The sequence below is a fragment of the Vulpes lagopus genome, chromosome 2 (genome assembly GCF_018345385.1).
Source record: "Vulpes lagopus strain Blue_001 chromosome 2, ASM1834538v1, whole genome shotgun sequence".
Lineage (NCBI taxonomy): Eukaryota > Metazoa > Chordata > Mammalia > Carnivora > Canidae > Vulpes > Vulpes lagopus.
The window spans coordinates 31,334,690-31,349,448 of record NC_054825.1 but is presented as its reverse complement, the minus strand read 5'-3'; the positions used below and the strand labels follow the sequence as shown (position 1 = coordinate 31,349,448).

General features: G+C 42.7%; 1 protein-coding gene and 1 long non-coding RNA gene across 4 annotated transcripts in view; one reads left to right on the top strand and one right to left on the bottom strand.

The window, feature by feature from the left end:
• Positions 1–94: 94 nt before the first annotated feature.
• LOC121476023 lies at positions 95–10,718 on the top strand. Of its 3 annotated transcripts, none has more exons than XR_005983864.1 (3): positions 95–972; positions 3,671–3,827; positions 9,373–10,718. It is a non-coding gene; the product is annotated as an uncharacterized LOC121476023 (long non-coding RNA). The 3 variants fall into 3 exon arrangements; XR_005983867.1 differs by having other exon boundaries at positions 9,370–10,718; XR_005983863.1 differs by lacking the exon at positions 9,373–10,718 and adding an exon at positions 5,385–5,517.
• PIK3AP1 (phosphoinositide-3-kinase adaptor protein 1) overlaps positions 5,514–14,759 on the bottom strand; it is a 119,575-nt gene continuing 110,329 nt past the window's right edge. Inside the window, exons 16-17 of the mRNA XM_041729683.1 lie at positions 14,384–14,502; positions 5,514–7,519 (exon numbers count right to left, since the gene is read on the bottom strand). Coding sequence (XP_041585617.1) covers positions 7,462–7,519; positions 14,384–14,502 — 177 coding nt within the window. The 3' untranslated portion in view covers positions 5,514–7,461. The remainder of the gene's footprint in view (positions 7,520–14,383; positions 14,503–14,759) is intronic.

The window sequence follows — 14,759 nt, the reverse complement described above, 5'->3', positions numbered from 1 at the left end:
CCCCGCGGCCGCCCAGGGCCCCGCTGCGGCCGCCCCGCGCGCCGCCGGCCCGGCCGCCCTGCCCGCCCGGCCGCCCTGCCCGCCCGGCCGCCCTGCCCGCTGGGGCCTTCGGCCAGCCCACCCCGGGCCTGGGGAGCGGCGGCCGTGCGCGCCCGCGGCCTCGGCCTGGAGCCCCCGCGGGGGCCTGAGCCGCGCTCTGCGGGCCGCGGCCCGGGGCCGCCAGCTGTGCGACCTTGGCCAAAACGTTTACGTTTCCCTGGCCTCGCTTTCCCCAGCTGTGAAGGCGGTGTGACCTGCGGCTTCGGGGCCGAAGGGATCGGGTCCCATATCCCTCTGCAGGCTCTGGCCTACCGCCGTGGCTGAATCACGCGCTCCTCTCGCTCCTCTCATCGTCACGGGAGATGCCGGATCCCTGCAGAGGTGGATGAGCGTCGCAGTCACTTCACTCCTTGTCGGGCCCCTACTGCTCCATCTTGCTGAAGTTCTCATTCGTGTATCTCTCCGTTCGCTTGCATTGTTGGCGTCCTGTGCGCAGACACAAACACCTCCTGGCATCAGCTCCTGTCCCAAGCAGAGATCCTGTGACTGCCATTATTTCCTGTGCCTCGAGCAGTGCCAGGCCCGTAGTAGGACCTTGAAAAAATGCTTGTCGTGTCAATACGGCACCACCATCTACACAGTCCTGCAAGCCAAAAAGTTGGAATTTCTGGTTGAACGGTCGGCTTCAACCGTCTGCAATCAACAAGTGGTAGCATTTGGTCTCCTAGAAATGTCTCAGATTTTTATTTTTCCTCTCCTCTGCCAATAACAGCCAATCGCCGTCCCACTGCATACTGCAACAGTCTTGACAGGATCCCTGTCACCAATCTTCCCTCCCAACAGATGCCAGAGTGATCTTTCTTGAAGGAAACCTGATTATATCACCTTCTTGCTTAAAACACTCCCTAAGGGGTGGCTGGGTGGTTCAGTTGGGTAAGCATCCTACTGTTCATTTCAGCCGAGGTCATGATCTCAAGGTGGTAGGATCAAATCTGCCTCTAGCTACTCACCGGGGTGAGAGTACAGCTGGAGATTCTCTCCCCCTCCCCCTGCTGGTGCTCTCTCTCTCTCTAAAATAAATAAATCTTTAAAAAATATTTTTTTTAATGCTCCTTGAATTTTGTTTAAATAAATCATGGAATCAGAGCTAAGATTTTCATCTGACAAGCACTATTCTGAGTCCTTTACATCTGACTCATTTAATGCTCACAAAAACCTTATGCAACAGGTCCTATCGGTATGTTCATTTTACAGGTATGATAACTGAAGCACAGAGAGGTTAAGTGGCTTGCTAAAAGAACAGTCCCAAGCAGTCTGGTTCCAAAATCAATGTTTCTTACTACTGATGGACCTCCATCTGTACAACCATTTTTAAAAATGAAATAGACCTGCATATAATGGCATGCAATGATATTAAGAAACACTTTTTAAAAAAAGATATATTGATTTGAGAGTGAGAGTGCGCACGCACAAGCAGGAGGGCCAGAGGGAGAGAGAATCTGAAGCAGATTCTGTGCTAAGCATGGAGCCCAGTGTGGGGCAGGATCTCAGGACCTTCACATCAGGAACCTGATCCAAAACCAAGAGTCAGACACTGAACGGTCCACTGGCACATCCCAAGAGATACTTTTAAATGAAAAAAAAAGTTGACAAAAATAGAATATAGTCCCATTTTATTTTTTAAAAGATTTTTATTTTGAGAGCAAGTGAGCATGAGTGGGGGGAGGGGCAGAGGGAGAGAATCTGAAGCAAACTCTGTGCTGAGCATGCAGCCAGATGCAGAACTTGATCTCAAGACCCCGAGACATGACCTGAGCTGAAATCAAAAGTCAGATGCTTAACTGACTGGGCCACCAGGTGCCTGGAATATAATCCCATTTTAAATATCATTTTAGTCTGCCCATAGAAAACAATCTGAAAAATTATGATGCAAACCATTAACACCAAGTAAATTTCTTCTTTGTACATGCCTGTAAGTATTTGGATATATTTGAATGACCATGTGCTACGTATGTAACCAAGGGGGAAAGTTTCTTGCTGAAGGACAGCCCAATCAGACTCTGACTTTACCTCTCACCAATCTCTATGTCCTGGCTTCATCACTATATTTCCCAAATATACCATGTTTTTTTTTTATACTTGTGTGCCTTTGCCTAGAATGCAAGAAAGTGGATGACCATTAGATACTCTCCTTCCAGGCCTAATTGAATTATCACCTCCTCAGTGAAACCTTGCATGACCCCCTCAGGAAGCTGAGTATCCCTTCTTTGGGATTTCAAAAGCATTCAGTATGTTATGTCACAGTTACCACCCTTCACCTCCTCTTCTATACTATACTCTGACCTTTTATGATGGCAAGGACTATCATTTTTTCATCTTTGTATCTGTCCCAGCTGCTGGAATAGCGTCCATCACATCATAGACAAACTATTTGCTGAATGAACAAAGGAAGACATTAATAAGTGGAAAGTCAAACTGCATAGGATTTACACAATACTTTTTAGCCAGTCTATGAGACATCACAAGGCAGTACATGATTAATTGCTGAATGAATTGTATACCAGTAATTGCTATAGAAATCAGGAGGTGTCTTATACATCTTTGTATATCCCCTAGAGCACCTAGCAAAGTGACTTGCTCAGAGAGAAAGCTCAGTAAATGCTCCATGAATGAATAATCACTGCTTTTGAATCAAGTGATGATGTGCAATTGAAGAACAAGCAGTGCAAGTGCTGAATTAAGATGGATGAGTAGTTTCTCGCTTAAATATCCATCACCAGCCTCCACAGATTTGAAGCAGCAAGCATTTGCTAGGTGTTGTGGGGAGCACTGGGATGGCAATTACTCAAAGGTGTGGAGGACACAAGAAAATTTTAAAGCATCCATTTGGGGAGCATAGACTCAAAACCGGGAAATTACACACAAGACAGAGAACAGGCAGGACAATGTACAAAAAAAAGAACTGCACAAAATGGGAACAACTGTGCAAATTCAAGAGGCAATAAGAGCAATGGGCTTGTAGAAAAGAGGAACCCCTATTTTGGTGGAGTATTTGGAAAATTTTAATGGTGGGAAGAGCATATAGGGTCATTAACTATTTATCAAGCTCTACTATGTGCCAGGAATTCCAATAGGTACTAGGAAATGATGATGCTAAATGGCTTTAGGTGATAAAAGTCTGGTAACAGTAGGTTTGGAAAGAAGGAATAGGGATGAAATAACTGGCTAGAGGAAAATGAGTGTGGCTTCAAATATCTTTGGAAACTGATAACTTTACGCTAAAAAGTAGAACTCAGGAGGACCAAAATCAGGGCTGTTCTGCCAGACGAAGGAGTGAAAAACGTTGATATATGTCATTTCACCAGTTTCTTCATCTAGATTAATGACTTCATTCCCTGACATCAAAAGGGATGAGAGAAAACATTCTAGTGAAAGGAAACACATCTCCCCTCCAATGGCTATACAGCCTTTTTTTATGGTAGTTCTAATAAGACTCAATTGGTTACAGGGCTTATGACCAGTAAATGATCCAGAAACCCACAATTTCATTTTTTTTTTTATTCTTGACAAACATGATCTTCAAAAATCTTGGTCTGTAAGTAACAACGTATCTTTTGATTTCCAATCTCAGGTACTGTTGGAGAAGGTAACTGAGAGAACATGACCATCAGTTGACCTTCGAGCTGGACTCTGGCAATTGGAGGATCCTCACCCACTTCCCTGTCTTTGGAATATATACGCTGCTCACCATTTCCAAACTGGGAGCTGTTCCAAGAACATAGCCCTGAGTGAGTAAGGTGTTGTTGAGACCATCTGGATGGTATAACTGAACCCAGTTGAGGCCTCTATTCTATATGAACTTTTAAGACTCTGGTAGGCAGGTGAGATCTACTTGCCTTATGGTCACCCAAGACAGGCCTGGTATCAAGGCTAGTTTCAGATCACATTTTCTTTGAAATTCTATTTCTTCTTTCTACTTTATTATGTTTGTCTTTCTAGTTATTTACCTCTGGGATTGGGCAGTCCTTCTATTGCTTTTTTTTCTTTTTTTTTTTTTTTTTTAGATTTTATGATTTCATGAGGACACATACACAGAGAGAGAGAGAGAGAGAGAAGCAGAGACACAGGCAGAGGGAGAAGCAAGCTCCATTCAGGAAGCCCGATGTGGGACTCGATCCCGGACCTCCAGGATCACACCCTGGACTGAAAGCAGTGCCAAACCGCTGAGCCACCCGGGCTGCCCCAGTCCTTCTATTGCTTTTTATCACTTTGCACCTATCTTTTCTGTTCTAGCTGAAATGTTCTAGACACAGAAAAACTTTATAATTGTTCTAAGTTCTTTCTTTAGGAAGCAGTCATTTAAAACAGTTGATTCTCAGACTGATATAAGTCTGTTATTAATGCTTCCTCAGCTGGCCAGCTGCAAAACCACACACTATTCTTTGAGAGAAGAGCACATTTTATTACTTTATTTAAGGTAAAACCATTTTATTTCCTGGTGCATGTGGGAGAGGTATCTAAAAATCCCCACTACTGAAGTGACAGAGGACAGGCTAGAACCTCCCTTTTTTTTAGTAACAAAGCAAGAAAAATGGAGGGGAGAATAGGAACTTAGCTTGACTTGTAAAACTACTCACTGGAGTAATTTACATACTATCACTTTGTCTAATTATGGCAAAGGATTAGGGATTATTCACATCATTAAATATGTCAAGTTAAATTATTTGATTGCAACACCAACCTCTTGCTCATAATCTCTCAGTCTTCATGCTTTGTTGCTTATATTGTTGGATTATCTGCTCACAAGTCTTAATATAAGATGAAGGTAGAATGCTGGCTTAGGAATTAGAGGACAATGTGCCTCATACAGTTAGAAGTAAAGGCAAGGGCCATGAATATGATTAAAAGCTTCACTTTCTATTAAATCAGCTCATTGGGACACCTGGGTGGCTCAGAGGTTGAGCATCTGCCTTTGGCTCAGGGCTTGATCCTAGAGTCCTGGGATCAAATCCCACATCGGGCTCCCTGCATGGAGCCTGTTTCTCCCTCTGCCTGTGTATCTGCCTCTCTCTGTGTCTCTAATGAATAAATAAAATCTTTAAGAAAAAAAAAAAAAAAACAGCTCGTTAAATCTTGGGGAAAGATGGTGGCAGCTGAATTGTCTCCCAAAGCATCATACAGAGAAATTTTTTGAGTTTCTTTGGATACCTACTTACAATTTAGTCTCTGATCTTCATTGTATTGAAATCTATGGTTTTGTTACATAATAATGTTCCTAAAAATGTGTACAGAAGTTGAGTATGTGGAAGTTGAATTTATGTTATAATGGGTTGTTCTGTTTCTAGAAAATGAGGAATTTCACTTCATCATTAGAGACATTCTTAGACAACATGGAGCAGTTTGGATGTGCAATGAACTGACCATTTCCATCCACCCATGTCTCAGGTGTGTCACATTTATCAGACTCAAGTTTCTAAACAACACTTTTAATTTTATATTTTCCACTTACTTTCACAGAAGAATAAAAATGTAATAAAATATTCCAATATTGCACAAACAGTGATGTGCACACAAAGATGCTAACATCATTAGCTGGCAGTAAGTTTTGCCATGTTATTCATCTAAATGCTTATTAATTAGAGAATGTACAAAAATCTAAACTTGACATCTAAGAGGGAGCTTAGAGATACTGAATATTTTTTAAAAAGGGTAGCTTTTATCAAAATCAAATGTGCTTAAGAGATCATGTATAAATAAGAGGAAGGACAATCATACCAACATTATAATTTCTTGTTCTCTATCCCACATTACCCTCTTTTTCCCAAATAAGTGACAAGGAGAGTAAAGGAACCACTGTAGAATGGCTACTGTGTGCCAAGCATTGTGGTAGGGAATTTGAACAAACACTCTGTTAATGGCCACAGCCAATAGTGTATTTCATGTCAGAAAAAAGACCCATGACCCAGAAGCTATTCATTTCAGTAAGAGTCCTTGTTTGCTAGACCAATGAATGAAGTTGGAAAAAAAAACAAAAAACAAAAACCAAAACAAAACAACCCTGAATCATTAGAAAAGGACACAATAAAACTATATTTAAATAGACTGTTAATAGTGTGCCTTACATATATCTGCATGGGATAGAGAATACATTTCATAAAAAATTACCAGATTTCTGATAGTTTTTAAAGGAATGTGTCTGATGCTAACTTTATGTTTAAGTATCAAATTAAGGATCTGAAAAAAAACAAAACAAAAAAAAACAAATTAAGGATCTGTGCTTTGAAGGCAGATTTCTGTGCCAGTGACTCAAAATTAATGATAGATTAGTGACATACAATAATTATGACACGTTAATGGCTCTCTCTGCACAGATATCCCAAGTCTAGCGGTAATAATAAGGAAATAGATAACTGTTTCTATTTTACATTCTTTTTTCTCTTTTGACCTCTTGGCAGAGAAAGAATCAAGGGTCCTTCTGTCTTCTTATGGCCAGAACTAGTAAGCCCTATAAAAAGGCTGCAGAACAATAAATGGGGTCACTGGTATCCCAAGCTTCTGGTTCCCAGCCATTTATAGATGTTCCTTGCCAACAATCCTGTTTTGAAAGCATACTGAAGTATAAATGCCCAAACTGAAAAAAATACTTGATAGTGCCATGCCTGGGAGATATAGAAGAAGGACATTTCTGGAAGGTTAATAATCTACATATGGCATTTCTTGAGGGAGCAATTGACTATCTAGATATTTAAAGTGTGGTGACCTGGAATTAAGAGACCCAGATTCTAGACACATATCTTCTTCTAACCAATTGTATACTCTTGGTTTTTATGGAATCTCAGATTTGTCTTCCATATAAAAGGAGTTAGGACTAATCTCTCTCTAAAGTCTTTTTCAGTTTGTCCTATGTGAACAGCCCAGGCATTTAAACACCCTCCTGAATCTATAGAAAAGTTGAAGACCCATTTAAAAATCAGGACGTATCTCCTTACCTGAATACTGTAAGTCTTAAATCATAACCACTTCTAGAAGTTAGTCTGGACTAGCAAATAAGTAAGGCCTAATATAAGTGCATTTCAGTAAAATCACTTGTAAATTACATTTCTGATCAATCTTTTCAGGCTTCTGACATGCCAAATTAGAGGTGAATATTCCAATTAAGTCAGTCTTTATGCTTTTGGCAAACAAGGATATGGATCAATATACTTGGTGATGGTGAATAAAGTCCTTAGTTTTCACTTCTTCATGCCTCAAAAATATCTTCTTCAAGGAAAGCCCAAACCAGCAGGGCCACAACAGCATCAGCCATGAAAGTAGATCTTAAGGTCAGCAGTCATACTTTAAAACTCAACATGAAGACATTATTAACAGGCTGAAACTGCAAGTCTCAAAGTCCTGATGTTCAGCAAGTTTCAGGAGGTGGAATCAGCGACCTCTGGGCGGAACAGGTGGAGGAGGATGGAAGGTCTCTCTGGCTGGAGGTCTGAAATAAAAGATAAAGTAACTATTTTTAAATGAATCTAATTAACTAGTTCTTAGGCATCCAAGGTTTGTTGCGAACTTGGTAAACTATGCAAAGAACATGCTCCTTAATTAATGAAACCTTACAGACCCCTGAAAGGCACACCTGCTGGCTGTGGATCACAACCTTAGCTGCACATTAGAATTACCCATGGACCTTTAAAAAATACCAATTCCCAGGCTCTCTCCTAAACCCATTCCCTCCTAACCTCTGGAAGATAGGGTCATGCATCACAACTTTTTAACAGTGTCCCTACACAATGAGTTATATTACTATATTACCCATGTCTTCTATTTTCTGATGTTTTGATACCTGGAGTCTCACTAATCCCGGAGGGACTGCCCCTCCCAAGGCAAACTGATTCCTACAGATAGCAACTTGCTGAGGAGCACACCTTTCATATGCAAACTAACCAGTCCCAGCCTATACCCCAACTACTTCCTTTATGGGTTCTCACATTTGGGCCGCTATCCATCTGCCCTAATCACTCCAGGGCCAGGTGCTAGACAACTAGGGACCTTTGCCCAGGAGTCCACTGAAATTATTCAAACTAGCCAATCCTAAATCTGCTTACCCTACCTTACTTGTACTCTCCTGCAGAAACCACAATAAAAGCTCTTATCCATGTTCCTCTAGTCTGCTGCTTTTCTCTTGAGTAACCCAGTGCTTCCCCAGTGGGACCCCATGGCATAACATGCCCCTTCCTCTTGGGATCTATGAATACAACAAACTATCATCTCAAAAGCAGTTGTCTCTTCATCTGCTGACCTTACCATACCTAAATAATAATAAAGCCTATATTTTAAAACACCAGTGATTCAAATATGCAGCCAGGCAGAAGACATACTATAGTAGGGGGTCTTTTGAGAAAAGAATTAACATTTTTTTTAAAAGATTTTATTTATTTACTCATGAGAGACACACAGAGAGAGGCAGAGACACAGGGAATGGGAGAAGCAGGCTCCCTGTGGGGAGCCTGATGTGGGACTGGATCCCAGGACTGGGATCACCACCTGAGCCAAAGGCAGACGCTCAACCAGAGCCAGCCAGGTGCTCCAAGAATTTAGAATTTCTGAACTCTGCTTCTCACAACGATTTCCTCTTGGGGTCACTAAGTGTGCTATCCCAACTCCAGATTTGCTTTCCTAGAAGCCCCCCTCCATTTTATTGGTTTTTAAACAGTCCTAAATGCGATTCTAGACAGACCTGGGTGAGTCTATTTACAGAGAAGTTCAACAATTGTGGATGGTATTTCCACATGTGTGCTGTAAAACCAATATTTGATTCTCTTGGAAGCAAGTCAATAAGTCAAGAAAGAGAGCTTTGTCAGGTGTTGAAATTGAACTGTGCTATCCTGGACTTGCATAGTTGAGGACTGAATGAATCAATGATTAAATATTTACTAAATGTCTCTTGAATGCAAGTTTTACGTAGGTCAAGGAAATGACAAAAGAGTTGAAGAAAGGGGCTGTCTCAGGAATAAGGCAGAGAAGCAGGAGTAGAAAGAAACAGCCACAATCATGCTCAGGAGGCCCTACTGTGGCTTCCAGAAGTCAGACAGTTTTGTGTCGTTGCCTCTTTATCCGGAAAAAACTAATTGACAGTCTCTTCCCACCTCTCCAACCCACCCTATGAACTATGGCTTATAGGAGAAGGCTGAAAGGACAGTTAAGTAATACTTGTTACATGAATAAGCTTAGGCTTCTTGGCTTCCTGGATTGCTTGCTCACTCTGTTCCTTCCTTCTTACCTTCCTCCTTTCCCACCCTCCCTCACCCTCAAAATGTGTCTACTCCTGGGCATGGGATACAGCAGCAAGTATGATGAACATGGATCCGTCCTCATGGTGCTAAGAAATTAATGGATAAAACAGACAATAGGAACAATCAGAAAACTGCACTGTTTTGATAAAGTTCAGAACCTATGGGAAGACATAGCAAAGGTAATCATGCACTCATCCAAAGGCCAAGTTCAACTTCTCTGAATATGTTTCTCACCTGCCAAACAGAAGTACCCACAGATACCTACATCTGCGTGTTGTGTGAGGCTTGGAGATGACAGTTGGAAACCAGACACTCCAGAAGTAAAGCTAATAATTTTCTTATTATGAATAAAGATCTGTTCTTAGATTTCTTTCCCATGTGTGCTCCATGAGCCTTATGATTTATCCTCCACCATAAAGACAGTCATGATTTCCCCTGGCCCCTCTTCCTCTCTCTGCTGCCCCATGCTGCAGCTGGGGTGGGCCTACAAGCAAACCATTTCTGTATTTTATTCTGATGAACAATCCAAACCTAGGACTGGAAGTCCTATCTCAAGGAAATGGATTTGTGATCATAGACCTATCGGAACCATGGACGTACAGAGTGTAAAAACAGAATCAAAGGGTGGTCTGTGGGGGACACCCTCTCCAGGACACTGGGAAGCTGTAGCTGAAAACTCAAGTGCCCAGAGATGCCTGAGAGCTGGCTGCTTTCTCCTCCTTGTCGAGGGGGAAGCTCTTGCTGCCAATGAGTTTGGTTCAAGAGCCCAGCAATCTCAATGTTGGTTAACGTTCTTTTAAAGCAGGACTGTTACTTAGCTGGTATGCTTTTTTATGATCATAACATTGTTGACAATATTTTTCAACTTCCCTATTAATAAATAGCTTCAGTCCCAAGTACCCTTACTCACTGACCATTCCAGCCCCTCCTAGAGACTCCACAGACCTCTTATAAGTCTGCATTTAACATGTTAACTTTGGGTGCTGCAGGAGGCCTCCAGAAGTATGTTCTGGTTACACAGGACCTTGGCTATGTATGCCTTAAAGAGGAATGCACAGGTTGTTAGTGACTGACTAACGAATGGCAAAATACTTAAAAAACAAAACAGTGATGGCTCAGTAAGATTTTGGGCTTTGTTTTGGGGATTTGGGAGGGGTTTTGTTTATTTGGTCAAGTGGCAGGGCTTCACCCAAGAAGAGCGTGATAGTCCTAGACACCTCCCCACTCTCTAAGGACTAATGCCCTACAAGGGAAATGCCATGCAAAGATGCATGCATCTGGGCAGCCCTGGTGGCGCAGCGGTTTAGCACCGCCTGCGGCCCGGGATGTGATCTTGGAGACCTGGGATCGAGTCCTGCATCAGGCTTCCTGCATGGAGGCTGCTTCTCCCTCTGCCTGTGTCTCTGCCCTCCCCCCCCTCTCTGAATAAATAAATAAATAAATCTTTAAAAAAAAAATCCTTGCATTAAAAAAAAAAAAAAGATGCGTGCATCTGCTCCTGTTCTTGTCACCATCCACCTTCCCTGACTTTGAAAAACATTGGGAACTTAAAGGTGGGAGTGTGAAGCCTCTCTCCACCCATCTATAACCCACCTGCTTTGTGGGAGATGACCTGATGGCTAACTTTTAAAGATATGGGTAGTCTAACACAAACAGTACCAATCTCTCCATCCATCCATTAATTCACTTACATGATAAATACTAAGTTCCTACTAGGTTCTAGTTACTGTGCTAACTACTGGGACTGCAGATAGTAGAAAAACTGTTTTAATCAAAAGCAGTTTCTTTCAAGGCTCACCAGACACTTGAGGAAACAAATATCTAAACAAGGGCCATGATGTGAATGAAGTATAATAGAGGTATGTGGGGAACCATAAGAAGGCTCATTCTGCATAGGAACATCAGGGGAGGCTTCATAGAGGAGGTGATGACTAGACTGAATCCAAAAAGATGTGCAGGAATTTTCTAAGCAGATATCAGAAGGGAGGAGGGAGACAGAATTCCAGGCAAAGGCACAGATTGGGCAAAGACACAGTTCCAAATGGCACAGCTCACTGGGAATGCAGGGGTGGGGGGTGGAACACCAGCGAATATAGGAGAAGGTGGGACTTGAGGCTAGACAGGGCCAGAGCATGCTAAAAAATACGGCATTAAATGTGCAGGCTTTTATGCCAGGAAGTGACATCATCAGCAATTTCTGATCTAGAAAGTGCACTCTGGCAGCAACGTGGAGGAGGGAGGTAAGTGTGGGTCTACAAGCATGCACGTGGGCACTGGCAGATGGAGAGGGGGTGGATCCGAGAGCTGAAAGGGCAGCAGACTGGACAGAGTTTGGAGACACACTCTGTGGGAGCTCCCAGGGAGGCAGGGTTGGAGGAGAACGTCTGGTTTTGGTGCTTGGGGAAGTGAAAGAACTGTGCCATTATCCCAGGCTGGGAACTCACCAGAAGAAGACAGTTTGGGACAGAGAATGTCAGGTGGGATGAATTCAGGTTTGCACAGGCTGTGTTGGAGATACCTGTAGGGCATCTAGGTCGAGGTCACCAGTAGAGAGGAGCAAACAGAGGGCTGAGATAGAGGTGGAGGCTCGGAGTCCTCGCTGGCAGCTCAAGTTCTGGGGACAGCACACGGGATGAGCAGGTGGAATGGACCAGGACTGGGAGGAAGGGGTGATAAGCACTGCACCTCCAGTGCTGTTTGAGAGCAGGGGTGCTCAGGTGACATGGGCAAAGAACAGTTATGGATTCCCAGATCTGGAAGTGGAGAGGAGACCCCCAAGGTCAGCCTCCCCTCTGAAGAGGGGAGGTCAGTCTGTCAGTGGGTCAAGCATGGAAGCCATTTGATGACTTTATTATTTTGTTTAAACAGTTCCTCACTTTATTATGCGAATGCATAGATACTTACAAAACAATCGCATATTTGCAAATCTTTCTTCACACCAAAAAGGAACCCAAATGCTAAGCTCTATCAATTACAGATTTCTTTGCAAACACCATCTCTTTAGTAAAAAGCATTTTTCCTCCTTTTTGCTCCCATTTTTATCACAACATACTTCCAGACTCCCCCAAAAATTCATCAGCCATCTCTGTTTACACATTTAAATGCATCCCGTTTTCTATCCTTTAATTTCTGGAACTTGTTTCCCTGGTTGTTCTCTTTTTCTCTCCTATTAACAAAGTCCCACAGAGTCTTGAAGTTATAGTTTCAATCTTGACAACTCTTTTCATCTTGGTGCAATTAGTTAACTGCCTCCAAACTCTTCAATCTTCAGGAATGGAAGGTCTTAGGTCTTGGATCTCCTCCTATTGATACCTTGAATCTCTCGGACAGGTGTCACAAAATGACTGAAACCCTGGAGCCTCCGATCAGGCACACCCAGGTTTGCCACACAGAGCAAGTCTCAATCCAATCCAAGCCCCAGTGTCTACATCTGCAAAATGGGGTAATCCTAACATATATCTCTGAGAGCTGTGGAAGGAATTAAGTGAGATCATACATTTAGTGTGTTGAACATAATACCTAGTACATAGTACACACCCAATACAGATTAGCATTTATTACTATAATCATTCTCCATAAATACCCCTCCCCCAACTATATAATAATTTTCAAGAAACAGCACATTATGCCAATTCAGGGGAATGGACCAGATTATCGCTACAGTGGGTCCTCCCAGGACTAACATTCTGCTATCTGACCTGGTCTACACCAGGGAAACATGCTGGTAAGTGGGACACCACTGGCTATTGTGGAGGATCTGTGTAACAAGTGTCAGTATATTAACTGTTACTGGGAGCACATGCAAGAGTGGTGAACAACAAAGGGAGAAATGGACAGATGCCTAGGACAGAATCAGCTTCTCTTGCCAGAAAAGCAGAAAAGCCTCCTTGTTGCACTTTCTTGACAAATAGCACTGATGAGATTCACTTAAGTTTCAACATAAAAAAAAAAAAGAAAAAAAAGAAAAGCTTCTACCTTTTAATCATTTTTCTCCCACATTATCTTTTAGATATCAAAGAAATAAATGCCTGGGACAAACCCAGGCTTTCATTCCCAAGGCCCCTTTCTGCATGGGCAGACATACAAGCTAGCTTTGACCACATTTCCTGTTACTCCACGAGGCCCTGAACAGGTTCCTACCAGAGGCCCGAGTACCATTATAAACAAAGACAGACGTCAGGGCCCAGTAAACACTCCAAACTCATCTGTCTAATGCCCATCTCCAAATCTCCATATGCTCATTCTTCTGGATAAGAAAACTCACTCATTCTGTTGAGTTTTTACTCTGGGCCAAAAGTTGTAAAACTCTTTTGGCCAAGAGTTGTAAATCACTGAGGATGTTCTACTATTCTCCCCATTTTACAAACAAAGAAATTGAGTTACATGGAAGGGAAGTAATTCATCCAAGTTCACAAGTGACTTCTGGACACTGTCCCTACATAGTGTGGCATTAGAGCCATGCTCCCCACCATGCCGAGCTGCCCCCCACCGTTATTTTCATCCCCAATTCCTTCTTATCTCTTGGTCCCCAAAAGGCACTGTCCCCCACAATACGGCCAAGGCAATTAGTTATTAGGGAGCTGAATTTCAAGTAAACATACAAATTACTGGAAAAGCTGATGTTTACCAATGCACTTTATTGATGAAATAACTGCACTTGCTATTTAAAGTATCTGCACTTGGGCAGCCCGGGTGGCTCAGCAGTTTAGCACCACCTTCAGCCCAGGGTGTGATCCTGGAGACCCGGGATCGAGTCCTGCATCAGGCTCCTTGCATGGAGCCTGCTTCTCCCTCTGCCTGTGTCTGCCTCCCTCTCTCTCTCTGTGTCTCTCATGAATAAATAAATTAAAAATCTTTAAAAAATAAAAAAATAAGAAAATAAAGTATCTGCACTTGAAAAAAACATCTGATTAATGAAGAGTCCACACTGAAATGCATCAAAAGTAGGAATTACAGTTAGATCTGCACTCATTCTTAGATCGTTTTAGATACCCCCAAATCCTACTCTCGCCCAATGGAATTCAGAGAGTGAGGAAAACATTTATCATCAGCATCAATGTTACCTTTGTGAGGCAGCTCTTGGAGGTACCCTGGGGGGCCTCTCAAGGGGAACAGCGGGTGTTCCTTCCACTTGTGGGGGTCCTGGGCTACGACTTCTGGTAACCTCAGGGACTTCATTATCCTATAGCAAAAAAAAAAAAAAAAAAAAGATGAGAAAGAAAAGGGAACGTGTTAAGTAATGAGCGTAATCAGACACCCTTATCCCAAAAGCCTCTCAGTCCTCCTCAGGCTTTGGCTAAAGGTTATTCAAAATTTGAGAATGAGCCCAGCAACACCAGGGCAGTTTTCTACTGAGCCTACCATCACTGAGGAGACAATGGTGCCCAAATTATCCTTAATGGCCCTTGTTACTCAGAGTGGCCCTCTGTGGGCCATCAG